This window comes from Podarcis vaucheri (assembly GCF_965113315.1).
Source record: "Podarcis vaucheri genome assembly, chromosome: 2".
In the NCBI taxonomy this organism is placed as follows: Eukaryota; Metazoa; Chordata; class Lepidosauria; order Squamata; family Lacertidae; genus Podarcis; species Podarcis vaucheri.
Window position 1 is genome coordinate 31,186,580 of NC_138760.1, and position 18,025 is coordinate 31,204,604.

General features: G+C 46.9%; 1 protein-coding gene across 8 annotated transcripts in view; it reads right to left on the reverse strand.

Annotated features, from left to right (window-relative positions):
* The window catches only part of SDK2 (sidekick cell adhesion molecule 2), a 342,544-nt gene that overhangs the window by 37,502 nt on the left and 287,017 nt on the right, over window positions 1-18,025 (reverse strand). For all 8 annotated transcript variants that reach the window (XM_082212337.1, XM_082212335.1, XM_082212331.1 and 5 more), the window contains exons 18-27: window positions 17,132-17,247; window positions 10,042-10,237; window positions 9,545-9,643; window positions 8,221-8,412; window positions 5,497-5,618; window positions 4,290-4,399; window positions 2,977-3,127; window positions 1,953-2,190; window positions 1,662-1,777; window positions 579-768 (exon numbers count right to left, since the gene is read on the reverse strand). In XM_082212337.1, the coding sequence (XP_082068463.1) occupies window positions 579-768; window positions 1,662-1,777; window positions 1,953-2,190; window positions 2,977-3,127; window positions 4,290-4,399; window positions 5,497-5,618; window positions 8,221-8,412; window positions 9,545-9,643; window positions 10,042-10,237; window positions 17,132-17,247 (1,530 nt within the window). The remainder of the gene's footprint in view (window positions 1-578; window positions 769-1,661; window positions 1,778-1,952; window positions 2,191-2,976; window positions 3,128-4,289; window positions 4,400-5,496; window positions 5,619-8,220; window positions 8,413-9,544; window positions 9,644-10,041; window positions 10,238-17,131; window positions 17,248-18,025) is intronic.

The window sequence follows — 18,025 nt, forward strand, 5'->3', positions numbered from 1 at the left end:
TAGTGGCTAAAACATAGCACTACCGATCGAGGAAGTCATTGGTTCAAATCTGGCCTTTTCCATGAAGCCTCAACACCCTCCCTGCAATATGAGGGCAGTAATACTAATCTAATGTACAAGTTTGTTGTAAGGACTGAAACAAAATTAAGTACATGACGTACTCTAAGCACCTGAAAGTAGTCTACAAAGGCCAAGTATTATTATTATTTCAGCAAATGCTATTAGAACTCCATACAATCATAGAATCATACAGCTGGAAGGGACCCTGAGGGTCAACTAGACCAACCCCCCGCCAATGCAGAAATTCTGCCCGCAGCCATCCCTGGGTGGGCTTGAACCACCAACGTTCTGGTTAACAGCCAGACGCACTGACCCATTGTGCCACAGGCTCCCTGGCTTTTCATGATGTACAGGACTGAGTTTGTCCTCAAATGGTATGTGCTATAAGGCTTAGCCTTTCTTTTTCATTTGCTTTCCAATGACTTTTAATATCTCACAGACCACCCTGTTACCCCCATCCCTTCTCTCTCAGAGTTTAGCTTTCATTCTACCATATGGGTTGCTGTTGGGACACCTACCATCATCGAGCGTCCGTTCCAGGATGGGCGGATTGCTGGGCACACCATCGCCAATGCGGGTGAAAGCCAGCACTCGGATCTCATACAGAACATACTTGCCCAAAGCTGTGAGCTGGGCACTCCGTGAAGCATTGCCCTCCACCAACCAGAACTGCGCTCTTGTGTCCGAGTCCTTCTCTTTATACATGACCTAGAAGAGAACAGATACAAACCATGGAGGGAAGGAAGAGACAGCGGCTCAAATGAACACTGCGGCCTCCAACAAGCGGGAAAAAGCTGCATTGTGCTGCCATGTTGCAGACATATATACACAGAGCAGTAGCTTGGATCACCAGCATTGGACTGCTGTATGTTAGAAGCCATGGAGCCTAGGGCTTGCCGATCAGAAGGTCGGCGGTTTGAATCCCGACAGGGTGAGCTCCTGTTGCTCGGTCCCTGCTCCTGCCAACCTAGCAGTTCAAAAGCACGTCAAAGTGCAAGTAGATAAATAGGTACCGCTCCAGCGGGAAGGTAAAAGGCGTTTCCGTGCACTGCTCTGGTTCGCCAGAAGCAGCTTAGTCATGCTGGTCACATGACCTGGAAGCTGTACGCTGGCTCCCTTGGCCAATAAAGCGAGATGAGCACTGCAACCCCAGAGTCGTCCGCGACTGGACCTAACGGTCAGGGGTCCCTTTACCTTTACTTATATTAGAAGTACCAGATATTGCTTGGCATGGCAGATAACGCAGGTCGCCCCTCCCCAAAGAAGCTTGCCCTGCCCTCAAAATGTTGAGAAAGTCTGGGCCAAATACCTCAGCCCAACACCAGTCGAGAGACTGAGTGACAATGACAGAGGCAGAATTGGTGAGCAGGTTCACAGGATCATAGTAAGCTGTGGGCTGGGACAGAAGGGCCTAGCTGAGGCCTGGGACAGTGGGGGCCTGTAGGTAGAGACCAATGGGGCAGGCCGCTGAGGAAGACAAGGAGACTAGCTCTGGAATGATAAGGGGGTTTCAGGCTGGGGCTGATGAGGGACCGGCAGATTTTAGCGAGCGGGAAGGTGAGGCAAGAGAAAATGCATTTCACTGCATTCCCCACACCCACCTTGTAGCCCAGAACCAGCCCGTTTCGGTCAGCCTCTGGGATGTCATTCCATCGCACCAGCATAGAGGTAGAGGTGGTTGCCAAAGCTGATATGTTGGTGGGTCCAGACGAAGGCACTGCGCGAACAAAGAGAAGAACCGAGGGGAGTCAGCGCTTCACCAATGAGTTTCTCTGAGATGGCTCTGCAAGAGGTAGGTCACCACAGCAGAGCCCCGAGCCCCATGTTCAGAGTTCCAGACTGGCCATGGGAGGCCTGCCCAGACTGTCTCAAGGGCCTGGTGGAGAAGGTACCTGACTCTCGGGTTCTCCCCACCACGGTCTGACTCCATGGCCCGGGCCCGATGGCATTGAAAGCCTGCACCTGCACACGGTACTCCGTCCATTCTTCCAGGTCTTCAATGGTGAACTCACGCTCCACACGGTCATGGATGGTGTTGGCCAGTGTGCGGCCACGCCCATCTAGGCGTGAGTAGCGCAACCGGTAGCCCACTGACTCAGGGCTGCCATTGTACTCCGTCTCTGGCAGAGGCTGGAAAGAAAGGGAACCTTGTTGTTGGCCTGCAACTGAGTCCTTTCCAGAATCCTTGCACGGAAAAAACACACAAATCCTATACTGTTTGAGTGCATTTCTCTGCCTCAATGGATATGGGACAGAGACCATACTGGACCTTGTAGGCAGTACCCTCTCAACACCCAATTCCTATCTCCTTGCCCTCTGTGCACAAATAACACGTATCTAAATGGCATGGGCTAGAACTCCTGAAAACTCTTTTAAAGCAAACTTCAGTTCTGATTTGAGGTGATTGCACCACAGATTGAAGCAGAATTCCACCACTAAAATTTGGCTTAGCGCAGAATTTGGTGGCATCTCTATCTGGGACAAGTAGTTAGGGATTCTCCTGTTGCTGCTGGACTGGGTGTTTAGAGGCAAAAGACAGTTGCCATTTGCGTTAAGGTAACAAGAACTGAGTAGACTGTACTGATTCAAAATGGTGCCCACCATGAGACAATTGGTGTTATATAGGTCTTCCTATTTCCAGTAGGGCAGTTAGAGGTAGAATTGACCTATAGGTCTATATCGTTAAAGATGGATAGGTACATCCCTGGCCTAGTCATTTTATACCTTCCACCATCAAATCCAGCCTCAGCTGGAGCTGTTCACCCCATCTATCTTCCTGTTAATTTCAGATCTATCCTACAGAATTTTGGCTTGCCTCGTAAACAATGAGCAGCCCCAGTGCTGGTTCATTAACCCTGTTTTCCCCGCCTCCAGAAACAACGATGAGGCCTGGTGCCTTTCTGAGCTACTGCTCACCATCCATCTCAGCCAGAGACTGGTTTCACTGGCTGTGCGCAGTGTAATATTGGCAGGAGATACATCAGGCGGGGCCTGCAATGTCTGGATCCTGCGGGAAGGCAGGCTGGGTGGACTGGTGCCAACTATGTTCACTTGTCGCATGCGGAAGCTGGGAGGAGAGAGGAAATGGATTAGTGTTGGAAGGAACTGCAAGGTGGCATAGGAATCACCCACCCTGCCTAACACACACACACACACACACACACACTTTGAACACCCCCATTTGCATGCCCTGAGAGGCCTGCATTGGCTCCTTTCTCTTCCTTGTACTGCCAACAGGAGAGCTACTGGGTGTGTTGTCACAATCTCTGATAACATACAAACATGGCTTAATTAGGCTGGCATTACACGCCTGTCCTTTATCTTATTAAGTAAAGGTAAAGGGACCCCTGACCAGTAGGTCCAGTCGTGTCCCACTCTGGGTTTGCGACGCTAATCTCACTTTACTGGCCAAGGGAGCCGGCGTACAGCTTCCGGGTCATATGGCCAGCATGACTAAGCCGCTTCTAGCGAACCAGAGCAGCGCACGGAAACGCCGTTTACCTTCCCACCTATTTATCTACTTGCACTTTGACGTGCTTTTGAACTGCTAGGTTGGCAGGAACAGGGACCGAGCAACGGGAGCTCACCTCGTCGCGGGGATTCGAACCGCCGACCTTCTGATAGGTAAGCCCTAGGCTCTGTGGTTTAACCCACAGTGCCACCCACGTCCCTATTAGCTAATGCATTAATTTTGAGGGAAACGGTAGAAGGTCCTTAATGACACCCACAAGCCTCATCCCTTCTCATTCCCCAGTTTTAGCCAGACCACAACCCTCCCGGCTGTAGCTTTCTAATACTAGCAGATGAGAGTGTCACAAGAGATTTGGGGCCGGGTTCCTCTTTGCTTTCCTGTCTTTTGAGCTCCTTCTCATGATTTACCTCTTCAGCCTCCGACACCTCCTCCCAGTCTTCTCCCTCTTCTCTCTCTAACCACTCATTGCCATCCCACCACCAATCCCCAGGCCCTGAGCCTTCTTCCCTTGCGGGTTCTCCAGCTGGTTCCTCCCACCATTCTTCTGTGTCCAACCAATCAGGATGCCTCTGAATCTGAGTTGTTACAGAGGACTAGTGAGAGGTTGTTGTTTTCTGGGCTTCCTGGAAGCACCTGGTTGGACATTATGGAAAGCAGGATGCCGAACTAGATGGATCTTTACTCTGATCCAGCAGGGCCCTTATGTTTTTATGCATGGCCAACCATCCTTTCGATCTCCTCCAAAAGCAGCACTCACCTGTAGTATGTGTAGGGATTGAGGTTGGGCACCTCCATGGAGCGGGCATCTGGCTCATTAGACAGCTGGTGGATGAGGGTCCACTCCTCGCTCTCACCAATCTGACCCACCTAGGGAAAGGGCAAACAAGATATGGAGCAGGACTGGGTCAGCATCATCGTTGCATATAGTACAGCCAGTTTCTCTGCTCCCTGACAGTGTAAAATGTATTAGCTAAAGCTGTAGAGTTTGGTGTGTGTTGTCAGAGACTGAAGAGCAGGACACTTTTTGCCTGATGTGTTTACACCATCAGTAAAAATAACCTCCACAGGGGCAGCCCATCCTATTTTGCCACCTGAGGTGAAATGGGAAGGGGCTGCCCTGCCAGCTCACCACCCATACCCGCTGAAGCCTCGCTTACCAGGGTCTCGGGAAGATCATGCAAGGCTCTCGCGAGATCTTGCCAGAACCCAGAAGTCAATGCAGTCACTTCTCTTCACTTCTCTGATGGCAGTAGAGGGGGGTGCAAATAGAGGTGCCTCTTGGATTTTGCCACCTGAGGTGGTTGCCTCAGTCTACCTCATGGATGGGCCGGCCCTGAACCTCCACCTTCTCTTAGTTTGTTTCTAAATGTATTTTTATTAAAGATTTTCTTAGTTTACAAAAGTATGTGCAATGTCTCTCTCTTTTTTCTCCAAGTTTGTGAGATTTCACTAGGCATTGCTCATATACTTGCTGCAAAGCTCTTTTTGCAGCAAGGATTATAAACTATTTTAAGAAAACAGGAGAAATTTTCAGGGTATCAATTATATTTAAGTATCAAATGATGTGCTTCTCAAATAAGATTGTGGATTACGCACAATACACAGTCCTGCTTATAGCTCATATTTCCTGTTATTCAACACACTGTTCTCTCTGTATCCAAACTGCCAGGCTCCTCCCTTCCTCCTGCCTTCTGCTACTGCAATTCCCCCCACCCCCGCCCCACAGATGCCTGAAATTAAGCAAAGTCAATGAATGCAAAATTAACATATTAATCGTATTCTCAGTGGAGGATGTTGGCTCCCTGCCACGGAGTTTACGTGTCTCCTGATGGCAGAGATGCTTCTTTAACTTTAATACAACAGTTGCTATCCTAAGGGCTAAAAAGAAGAAGAAAAGGAATGAGAGAGCTTCCTCTGCTGCTGGCTTCTCCTACCGTCAGATGTGTCCCTTTCCAATGGCTTACCTGAGCCTCCACTTGCCACCTGGAAATGGATGTCTTGCCATCGTAACCAGGACGGAACTGAAGTGTGACTGAGCGGGGACCAATGTTGGAGATGCCCAGGTTCGAGGGGGCTCCAGGGAGCTCTGCAGGCAAAGAGAAAGCAAAGATGGAACTTGAATATCTACAGCCCATGGATTATAGGCATTGGCTCAGCCGTTCTTTGTCCTTCTCAGGATGATGGCAGCACACAGTGGCCATATCCTGCAGTGAAGAAGAACTCTCCATCTAACAAGCCAGAGCAGGAGAAAGCACCACTTGATTATGCAAAGTTGAAACTGTAGTATGCTATGAGCTGCTGGTGGCAGTGGTGATGGGGACTGAGATGCAGTGAACCAAAAAGATCTTTAGGATGTAAAAAAGGCAACCAATACAGATTAAAGACGCTACATGTGCCAAACACTATAGTTGAAGGGCAAATATCTATCAGCGTCTGTTAGGATTTTATGTAAGCCGATGCTGGCTAGTGTGATTAGTATAAATCACATGAGATGTCTGAGAAGAGTGTGAGAACGGAAGACTGTCTTATCTCTTCTGTCTGAGAGTGCTATTGGACTGTACTTTCGCTTTTGCTGTATGCTTTTTTTCCTGCCAGAGTTTGGAGGGCACAGACGTGATTATGGATTCTCTGTATATATTGTGAATAAAATGTAGTTTAGATCTACGGATGTTTCTATCTTCTTGCTGTGTGATGCCAGAAGACTTGTGTCCACTTTTCATATGGGAAGTGTCGCAGAGGGGCACTCTGGAGTGAAGGGACGTGCCATTCCAGAGACGTGCCTACTGGGAGACGCTCAGAGGTACTGGGGGTCTGCCGTCCCCCCAGGAGCGTTTACCCTCAACAACGTCAAGTGTGGCAATCCAACAGGAGGAGAGGGGAAGGTCAAGGCTAAGAATCTTTCTCTTTCGCTCCAACCAGCCTGTATTACTGAAAATGCTTTGCATTGGCAGAAGCAACCATTGTGGATTTGTTACACTATGTGCTTCTAAAGGTATTGTTCTTCTTCCCTAGGCACAAAGGTCTAAATGACAACTAATTGTTACATGGGATAAACTAAATAATGCCATGCCCATCCAAAATGCACATTAAAGAACAGGAATTGAAGAGCAAGAGGATCATCGGTGGCCAACATGGTGCCTTATTATGATGCATTATAAGACTGTGGCATCCTTGGATTAGGTCTGACAAAAGTGCAGGCCTCAAACAAATATTTGAAGTGATTCAAATATTCATCAAATTTAAAACTCCCATCTCATGAAGGTCACAAGGGGAGCTGTCAGCGCTTTCTGTAATTTCATATTCATTACTCCGATGTTTGTTAATTTAATAACTCTGAAGCTTGTGAGTGGTTGGTTGTTGTCAGATTGTGAGGGCCATGCTATCTGCCCGCATGAAGGAGGCCCACACTTGAATTAATTGAATTACTCAAAAGAACAAATATTGAAGCTAATTGGGATTGGCAAAGTCAAAGTTCGCACAGACAAACTGAATTAAATCAAATACGGACAACTTATCTCTTCACGAAAGCGCATTTTTAAAATTCTGCTCATGAGGGCTTGAAACAACTAGATGTAGATTCATCCTTAGTAAAAGGTAGTCCCTCTCTATTAATGCTCCTAATACCTTAGATATGACTTGGTGCCTGAAGGTTAGGAAAGTGGCAGAAATATACAGAGACAGAATTATAAGGTTTGGGCTGGTGCCTGTAGTTGCATCCTCAGTCTTGAAGGATCACCGCAGTGAAAGGTCTGTTGCTCAGTGTCTCAACCTGAAGTCCCTCAAAGGCCGAGCTAAGAGCTTACATGGGGTATAGATGGAAATTCTTCATGAAAACAGGCATAATGGCCACTTATCCCAAGTCAACAGCTCCTTCTGTTGCTTCATCCTTCAAGTCTGATTCCATGTTTAAGGGGCAAATTGGCCTTGCAAGATGTCAAAATCTCAGAGAGACTTTTTCCCCCATAGCAGGTGCTGCTAGCCAATGAAACATGAAATGTGGCTGTGAGATGCCGGGGTTCGCAGCACAGGTAAACAAAGCAAAGACAGGAGTACTGATTTAGGACAAGTCTTTCTGCACAAGAAAGAAGCTGCAGTTTATGGAAAGCACAATAATAACCTTGCAGGGCATTTTTTCAGCTGGAACTTGCCGGAACTCAGTTCCGGCATTCTGGCACCTCTCAGGTGGGCACTATTGCCATTATAACAGAACAAGGGAGGCATTCATGCTGAGAAAACAACAACAACAACAACAACCACCAATAAATCAACCTCTCTTCCCCACAAATATTCACACAATCACAGGGAAGTGTGTGCCACTACATTTCTGAATATGATACATTATTATGTGAATCCAGTTGCCCTTTGATGTAGTGTTTCTAAAGCTGGGAAGACACTGGGTTATTCAAGAGATTTGTGTCTGCTCTTATTATTAGTGGGCTTTCAATATGATCGTGCATACGTCCAACTATGTAGCGGTCTCTGCCCAGATAACCTATTTTCACTTTGTCAGTGTTTCAAAGAGGGTTCAACTGGGTATCAGTACATCTGATGTAAAAAAAAGAAGAAGGAGAAATCATCTGCATCTGGGACTTCCACTACTAGCTGAAGCATTCTGCAGGGACCGAGGCTGTGGTGGTTCTTGCCACCCTTGCGCTCTGCTGAAGGCAGGGTCCGTAAGTCAAACTTACCGGGAGGAACTCCTGAGGAGATGGTGGAGGAGGAAACTTGCCCCTGACCTTTCGAGGTCATGGCTGCCACTTCAATGGTGTATGTTGTAAGGGCTGTGAGGCCAGTGACACGGTATTCCAGTGTGACGTTGGGCAGGTAGTGCGTTACACGGGTGTTGGTGCGGTTGTATTCTTCCCAGGAGATCCGGTAGCCTGAAGGAGCCCAAAACATACACAGATGTGTAGAATTGCACAACATTCATTTAAAATCCAAGGCGTAAACAGAACGTGCCCAATAAATCTGGTGGCCTTAAGCCAGAGACTTAGGCCTCACCAACAGTTCTTTGGGGATTCTAATTTATATTGCTTTAGTGCTTCTACTAGTTCATTAAGCTTCCTGAGGCTGAATGACACATTATGGCTAACGCATAGCATGCTATTATGTCTTCTCTTCTTTCTTAATTAGAGGCATCAGGTGGAGAGGGAACTGCTGTTCTGATCACAGCGTAAGAGAGCACGATGCCTTCTCTCCCCAGCCAGTCAAGGTTGAAATCATACATACATGCCCATGTGGCAATAGGGCTCAGTAAAAAGCAAAAGTTCTCAGAAATGCTAAAATGAGGTTTACCTAAGCTTCATGGGCACATCCAGGGGCGGGGGATGGAGAGGAGAGCGGTCAGGATGTGATTTCCATCCCGATCATGTTTGGAAAGTGAAGAGATGAACCTAAATTCCCAATGCCCTGTTATCAGGATAACCTGCTCCCTATGTCTTATGCTTAACATGGAGCTGGATCCTTCAAAATCTATTTGAAATCTATCACCAGGGAAGCTCCATGAGGCCTGAAGCAAACAGATGTGATGCTTGGTTCCAATTCCCAAACTATTCCTCGTGCTGAAATCAAGATGGCTTCCAGGCTATTAGTTCACAGGGCTAGTGGATATGATAGCATGGACTATCAAGATACATATCTCCTCTACAGACGTTTTCTTAGGTAGTAGAAAGAATGGGTCTGAGCGGTTTTCCACAATTTCTAGGCAATTTGGGTTTTCTCTGGAATGACGTTTGCTCCAGTTTAGAGCTATAGAGTTGTTCTCTCCTTGCCTCACTCCTTCCCAGGGAAAACTCACTCTATAGCTCTAAACTGGAGCAAACGTCATTCCAGAGAAAACCCAAACTGCCCCCAGGGCAAAGCAGTGGGACAAGAGGAATTTTGTATAAGCCCTGAGTTCTTTCCATTGGCACCAAGGAAGAAGTGGGCTCCCCGTTTTCTGGTCCAGTTAATCACCCCTTCCTCCCCCACCCCACCCCACCCATCTCCTCCCCACCTGAAGAGATTTATTACCTGTCAGAATGCCATTCTTTTCCAGGGGCTCTTGCCAGCTGACCTTCAGGGATGTGTCGAGGATCTCGTTGAAGCTGAGGTGTCCCACTGGACCCGGAACTAGCCAAACAAACAACCCCACCACCCAGAAAGTTACAACAGGACAAACGCTTCATATAGGAATTCCTCAAGGAAATAAAAAAAGGGAAGCTGCTGGTCACGTGACTCTTCCCAGGGAGCACCATGGTCAAAGGCCCTCTGGGGTTTGGGTGAAAGGATGACTGCAGTGGACGCAGTCAAGATGGAGCCTGGGGCCTTCAAGGGCGTCACTGCAGTCTCAGCAACGACGTGTCGGGCTCTACAACTGAGGGCAGTGTCAGACTCAAGACTTCCACAGTGGAAGGTGATGTTCTAAACTCATGTTGACCGGAAGGTTAGGGGTGTGTGGACCCATAGTCATGGGCATACAGGAACCCAAGAGCTGTGCCTGTGCCCAGCTCCAAAGGGAAAGGCCGTACCGTCCTCATGGGTGCGCAGCAGCTGCGGGGGGCTGCGGGGTCCGTCGCCAGGTGTGGTGAAACACAGCACCGAGGTGAAATACTCTGTAAACTTCTTGAGGCCTGGGATATATCCCACATGGATATTGTCTTGGAAGTTAGGGCGCACTGTCACTACAGTCATATCTTCTTCCTGTGCTGGTTCCCAGGCAATCAGCTGAGGAATAAATGAACGACATCATGGTTGCTCAGAAAGGAGGATGTGAAGGCAGACCACACGGCATGGGGCTTTATCTTTCTGGCCCCATATTGTGCACAGGGGCCAGCTCCAGATTAGCACTCTTTTGCTGGTGTGATTCACTTGGGCAACGGCAAATTTATGTTGCACAATTAAAAGTAGATTTGTGTGGCGTTTGCCCTCCTAGGTGTGTGACATCATAATGGGTTCATAAGGAAAGGGTTAACTAATTGTAAAATTAGTAACCAATGGGAACCCAAGGGGCAGAGTTAACTGTGTATAAGGACTAAACACAGAGATTTTTTTTGAGAGAGTTAGAGTTAGGGTGGTTGAGAAGACAGTCTGGAGTTAGAAGAGACTGAGAAGATAAGTCTGTGGGATGGGCTAGTCTGGTATGAGAGAGTGAGATAATTTGTTAAGAGGAGTCAGTCAAACAGTTGCGATAATCAGTCAGAAGGTATTAGGAAGGTATAGGCCGGTAAAGAAATTACAGTGGTGCCTTGCAAGACGAAATTAATCCGTTCCGAGAGTCTCTTCGTCTAGCGGTTTTTTCGTCTTGCGAAGCAACCCTATTAGCGGCTTAGCGGATTAGCGCTATTAGCGATTTAGCGGCTATTAAAGGCTTAGCGGATTAGCGGCTAAAAGGCTATTAGCGGCTTAGAAAAAGGGGGGAAGCAAAAAAAAAATTGGAACACTCGCAAGACGTTTTCGTCTTGCAAAGCAAGCCCATAGGGAAAATCGTCTTGCAAAGCAGCTCAAAAATGGAAAACCCTTTCGTCTAGCGGGTTTTCCGTCTTGCGAGGCATTCGTCAAGATACTGACAGGAATATTATCTGAGGAACCATAAACTTGTTAATGTTTGTAAAATAAACTTATTTTTGGGTTCACTTTTAACAACTGTCTGGACTCAGTGTTTTACCAGAGAGTAACGGGTTGGTGGCAGCGGGGAAGCGAGCACAGTGGTGGCACAGGGATCAATAGACTGTTAAACATCCGGGGACCCTGTGTGATCGCCACAATTTGGCACTCTCTTGTACAACAAACCTGCTTCCCAAAAATGGGTAAGGGGTGGAGAGAGTGGGGGGGGGATTTTTGAGTTAAGAAAAGTATCGAGAAAATGCACTGGAAAGTGTGGAGTAATAGCAACATTGGGAAATGCTGTGTAAAATCTATGCAAACCAACCAAAGGGGGTGCTTGATAAAAAGCAAGGAATTTCCGTGCAAATTTTATGCAAGCACAAAATGGGTGCTCAAAAAGAAAAAAGAAAAAAAGGGGAGCTCTGGTGAATGGGGAGAAAGGGCACTTTGCACAAACAGGGCAGAACTTGGGCACACTGCTAACACTTCTCTTTCTAGAATCCTAAGGGGTACTCCTGCCTCAGGACTCCAGGCATAAACATACAGGACTCCCCCAACCCCACTCCATTCTGGCCCGGGACAGAGCACCTCAAACAGGAAAGCAAGAAAAGAGGCCAATCTAGGGTTGCCATAATATCCTCTTTTACCCGAACATGTCCTCTTTTTCACGGGTATGTAAAAATGAGTGTCGTCATAGTGATTCAGTTAAAAGTAGAAGTCGGCAAATGTGTCCTCTTTTTTGCTCTTCAAAATGTGGCAACACTAACCATGCTACAAGGTGCAACTGCTGCAGCAGTCTCTCATATTCCCTCTCCCACTGCTTTATGTGAAAACCGTCTCAATTATACTGGTGAAACCACCTTTCCTTCATCCCCAAGAGGAGAGCCAATTCACCACCACCTCACATCCTTTAACCGTGGAGCCAGAATTTGCCATGATGGGACTGAATCCCATTCCAAAACAGTGACAGTCTGGAAGCACCCATAACTGCAGAGGACTCTATGTGCTGCCTGCAAACATTCTGCATGGGAAGCCATAGGGGTGCTGTGTTGCAGAGACTCTGCTTCTTCCCTTTTGCAAAATGGGCAGAAAGGAACAGTGTGGTGAATTGCCCAGGGACTGGAGTAGTGGAATTGTTGCTGCCTGTGCCTCTGGGGTCAGAATTGTTTTGTGCATGTGGTGATACAGAGGCATTTGGGTGCTCTGTGTTCACTTGCTCCTTCTGTGTGTGGGTGTCATCACTGACCAACCCCCCCTTCTAGGTGGGAGATGTATTTACCATTTTGGGATTTTCCCCTGAGTGGCATATTCTCGTCCCCTGCACAACCGGGGTACAGAATTGCTCTGCCCTGGGTAGTATCTGGTAGGCAAAACTACAGGGTATGTGGATGAAATTGCAAGTTCTGTAAACAGAAATATTATTTCTGCAAGGTGGTTTTTTTCTTCTTTTGGTTGGTTCCTTTTTTCCCCTTGAAGGAAGAAAGACAAAGAGCTATTATATCCTTTGTTTTTGAAATGTCCCCAGCAACATAGTCATTACAGCAAATGCTTGGAAGAAATTGCCAAGCGAAACTGACCCACTCATTCTTTTTACCCAAGTTCAGGGATAAAAAAGTAAAATAAAATAAAATTATAGGTTGGGGGTGGGGGGTGCAAGTAAGTAAGAAAGAAGCAATTGATTCTTATAGACGTTTTTGTTCAGTAATCCAAGTTGCTATTCTTAATGCTGCAGCCCTAAGGTGTAAACACAAGTGTTGGTGCATTCATCTCAACAATCAGTGTCATTGTCGAGGCGTTTAATAAATTGTGTCCATAATAGCTGTTGCTTTTCATTTGCCAACAATAATTTTGTTGTCTAGTGCCAGCAGTACGGCATAGCCCAACAGCAAGACGAGTGCTAAAACCATGTTAGTCTCTAGTCCTGAACAGATATTTTAAACAAAGTCCTTCCAGTCACCTGCTATTTTAAACAAAGTCCTTCCAGCCACCTGCTATGCCATGCTTTTCAGGTTTTCTTGTGGGATGCAGTGCAGAGTAAGGATTTTGAGGACACACCATTCGTAATACAGTGGTACCTCGGGTTAAGAACTTAATTCGTTCTGGAGGTCTGTTCTTAACCTGAAACTGTTCTTAACCTGAGGTACCACTTTAGCTAATGGGGCCTCCCGCTGCCGATTTTTGTTCTCATCCTGAAGCAAAGTTCTTAACCCAAGGTACGATTTCTGGGTAGCGGAGTCTGTAACCTAAAGCACCTGTAACCTGAAGCGTCTGTAAGCCGAGGTACCACTGTATAACTTAAGGGACCTATTTGCACCTCCAAGGCATGGATGGCCTTGCTCTGCCTCCCTACTTTCCCCCTACAGCAAGTATTCTGGACTTGGTTTACATGGTGAGCCACATGCTCCAAAGCAAAAGGCAAAGATCCAACAAAAAGTGTTTGCAGAGCAAGCCACAGTGCCTATACTGGAGGCATGGGGAGCCCATGTCTACTTGTGATTCGCTGATGAGGTGAGTGGGCAGGACCAATTGCCCAGGCAGCAAGCTCCACCCAGAGGCTTCCTTTTCTGCTTGGGAAACAGTCCCTGGGACTTCCCACATCTGGGTAATGCCAGCCTGCAATGGCACCCACCAGAGAGGGTGCCCAGCTGCAGCAGGCAGGGCATACCAGACCTGTCTGGCTCCCTTCACTCCTCTGTTGTTCACCGGGCAGAGTAGGCACTGCCAAAAAAGTAGCATCTTGGTATAATCCTAACCGAAGCTGAAACAGTGAGACAGGTGCAAATGTATGGGCTCCTGTAAATGTATGGCCTTATAGCTGACCAAGGTCTGATTAGCTCCATTCAACTATATTGTAAATGGGAGTATTTGTAGGCTGAAAGCACTTGGTTCTTGAGGCCAAGACATCTCCCTTCATCCCTGACAGACATTAGCACCCTAGACCGGCTGGCAGGTGATGGATGAACATACATGTAGTGCCCATGTGGCTTTGGCTGGACCTAGAATCATAGAATCATAGAGCTGGAAGAGACCACAAGGGCCATCGAGTCCAACCCCCTGCCAAGCAGGAAACAAGGAAACCTAGACTTGTCCAAGCATGTTTAACAATCCTGACCTTAATCCCTACTGCGCTATTACTCAAAAGGGCAGCGTGGGATCCACACGGGGTTTTAACCATCCTCTTCTATGGCTTTCAGCTCCTCTGATCTTTTTTTTCCCTTCGGCTGCGCCGCTTCAAAGACATAAAGGGGGAAACTTGCTGGGATTAAAGGCGGCTGATTGTTTCTCTGAAGCACAGGTGTGTGCTGAAGGGTTAGGGGATCAGCTATGCACCGAGAGCGATTTCTTTCCTCGGAGACCTGGAAGGGACTGAATTTGAAAGGCTGGCCTACGTGGGTAACCAATTAAAGGAGAAGAAGAAGGAGCCAGGATTTTTAAAAAAGCAGCTTAAACGCTGTCCGGTTCTGCCACCAGTCATTTTTCACTTTTGGTGTTTGGAAGCAGAACCTGTTTTCTCTCTCACAAAAGTGAGAGGCTGTGAGAGAAAAACCACGCGCTGCACTTTTTATTAATTGCATATATCCTTCTTCCTCCAAATTGTTCAGGACAACAAAACAAATACTCAAAGAATAAACCGATACTGAGGCTTGTGCTTTACCCTCCCTTTCTCAGGAAAATGTAGTCACTCTTTGCAAAGCTGAGGCTGCAATCTGAACCCCCTTTTACACTTTGCTTCGGGAGGGAGGGTTGCACTGGGTGGAGGTGTCCCTGCACCTGTCTGCCTGTGAAGAGTCAGTCTGCTGGTGCAACACTCACTGTTCCTGGGCCAGCCTACCCAGGAGGCAAGGTGTGGTGCCTGCCTTGGGGGGCACGATCCATGGGGTGAAAAGATCCCAACGTAGATCTTTATTCTCCCTGCTCCTGAAGTACATCTTCAGTCACTCCTTCTTCCCTTAAAGAAGTGGCACCATTTTGTGGTTCACCTCAGCTGCCAAAATGTCTTCAGCCAGCCCTGCCTGTTTCACCTGTCAAAACAGTGGGCAAGTCAAACTACGGCCTGAAGGATGTGGCAGCTTGTGGGATGTCAAGAAACGGGGCATTCTGGAGGCAGGGCTGAGATTTGCATCCCCACCTTTCGCCCTGGCCAGCAAGAGTAGCTTGGGCCCTATAGCTCCTTGACCATCAAGAAATTAGAGTGTTCTCCTTTGACGTCACTACACAGCCCAGAAGTGGTTGCTAATTTTTAAAATGAAAACAGCGGCCTTTGTCTCAGATGGATGACATAAGGACTATCAAGCACAGGGCCTGATAAGAGGGCTACTCTATAAAGGGTTAAAGGTAAGACCAATTGATGAAAAATAAATAAATCTGAGAGCGTTTAGGTGTAACAGCTAGTGCTTAAATTGCTCCATTCATATCCTCTCTTTTATTTGGTGTTGATTAAGTATCAATTAATGGGGGGCGGGGAGGAGGAGAAAGGAATAGCTGAGTTTTAATAAGTGTATGTACTTATGCATCCAAAACAATATTCAACACAAGCTGGCTGATTAACTGACACTGATAACAATGCATAATCAGCTACTTTGTCGTGGTGTTACATTCAAGGATGTTTGGGTGTTTAATTGGCACAGTGCGAGATAGCCTATAGCAAGTTAATTAGATACTAATTAGGCCTCCAAAAATACTAATCAAAAATACTAAGTGGCATTTAATAAGTATGTTAAGCATCCTTCTTAACGTTGGTTATCTCGTTTGGCAGCAATTAAATTCCTGAACTTCTTTGGAGTAGATTAAGAAACAAGTTTTAATTCAATTTAATTAATGCAAATTTGAATTAATTACAATTCGGAACTGAGCGAACAAGGCGAGGCTCCCCTATAAGTATAATATCTTAGTAAATATATTTTAATAGACAAGCTTGAAGCAATGATAATAACCATTCTAATAAAGAAAGAATTAAGTAGAATCTTGTTTTAAATGGACTGATTATGAAATAACAGTGAACTAAGAGGATCATCCAAAATGCATGGAAATATGGAACTGGGGGCTTAAATACCATTGACTGCACTGATCAAATCAAATACAGCGATGCTTCATCAAGGAAAGCAGTGGCATAAACTCTCTTGCTTTGCAAATCAAGTTGCCATTTCAGTTCGGAGCACTTGGGTGCAGTAGCTTCCTGCAATGCATAACACCGAAACGGCGGCCCCACAGATAATTGGTTCATATAAAGGATACCAGTTTATTATAGCCGCTAACTATGGAATTACATCATTTAATTGGTGTTTTACAGCCAGCTAAGCGATGACAGAAAACAGAGTGGGAGCAACTATACGTTTTTTGCAGGCCTGCTTCCTGGCTGCTTGCGGGGGACTGGACCTGATACAGATATGGTTGTTTAGGGAGAGGAGGGGCTACGTGATTTCATACTTTGTGTTAGCCAAGTCCCGTACCCCCTGTTAATCTGTTAATCTGTGACAAGCAAGGTAGGAAAGCCTCGGAAGGCCTCTGCATGGGAGATTTACGGACACGGCCACGGTAATTGGCTGGACCAGGAACAACCCCGTGCAATGATTAACGGCCCCAAACTAGGTAATGAAAAGAGGCAGAGCGAAGTGCAGACAGGAAACAGCGGGAGCACTCAGCCCTTCCTGATGGGAGGCCGTGGAACTACAGAGCTTCAAGGCAAAGAGGGAATGAGGAGTACAGATTCCTTTCTTGTTTAAATGCTGCTTGTGGAGGGAAGAGAGCCACATGGGGCCCGCGATGGCGATGCCTGTAACATCTCACACCAATTTGGACCTATTTAGCCTCGCTGAGACAAAAGAACTACCCGCTTACTGATGTTGCAGCTCGTCCACATCACCACTTACCTCCGTACGTTGCTTAATCCCGGGACCTACGGATGAAACAGCCACGCCTCTGCTTCCTAAGCATCCAGGGAGCATTGGGGTAGCTTGCTACAGCCCTAGGCTTAGAGGAGAAGCGGCTTCTCCTTCTCGTCCCAACCCTTCTTACCTTGTAGCCTTGGTTGATGCCGTTGACGAACTGGGGACTGGGTGGGTTCCAGGTGAAGCGGATGGTGGTGGAATTGGTGGCCTCGGCCTGCACGTTGCCCGGGGATACGGTGGGCACTGTGGGAGGGCAAGTTTAAAGGAGGCGCCTCAGTAGGAACAGGTGGAAGCATGGAAAGCACTGCTGCTGACATCACCTGCTCTCGTTCTACCTGTGATGCTAATCTAATGGAGAAGGAAGGGGAAGGAATGCTCTGGCCCCATCCGTTGGCCAAAGGAACGGTGCCCTGCTGGTTTTATTGTAATTACTTGTATGGTTCCAGTAGATTTTATATAGGTTTTAAACCCATCCATGTTTAATAATAATAACAAAATGATTGTTTTTGTGTTTTTAGTATTTTTTAAAAAAATCTGTAAGCTGCCTTGGGTCCCATCAGGGAAAAAGGTGGGGTAAAAACTAATAATAATAATAATAATAATAATAATAATAATAATAATAATAATAATAATAATTGCTTCTCAGCAATTTTCCCTGGCTTTAAGAGAACTGATCCCCCCCCAACCCTTCCTTGTCTACTCCCCTTCCTTTCTGCATCTTGTCTTTCCAATTTAATGGCAAGGACTCTGCCTCCCCACCCCCTCCCTTATTGATGTGATCCTTTTGGGGAGACAAGAGTTGGGGAAAAACAGGATAAAATATATGGTGGAATTCAATGTCATTCTATGACAAGCTTTCCGTCTGTGCAAGGATATCAGCTTGCCAAATGGAAATATCAACCCTCCCTCCCCACGCTCTTCTGTGGGTTCTCCTGGCCACCCCCAGAGCCAATTTGGGGAGGGGGGAACCCTATTGCACAAGCTTGTAAGGTGAATCCCACCCAGAGTCAATAAATAAAAA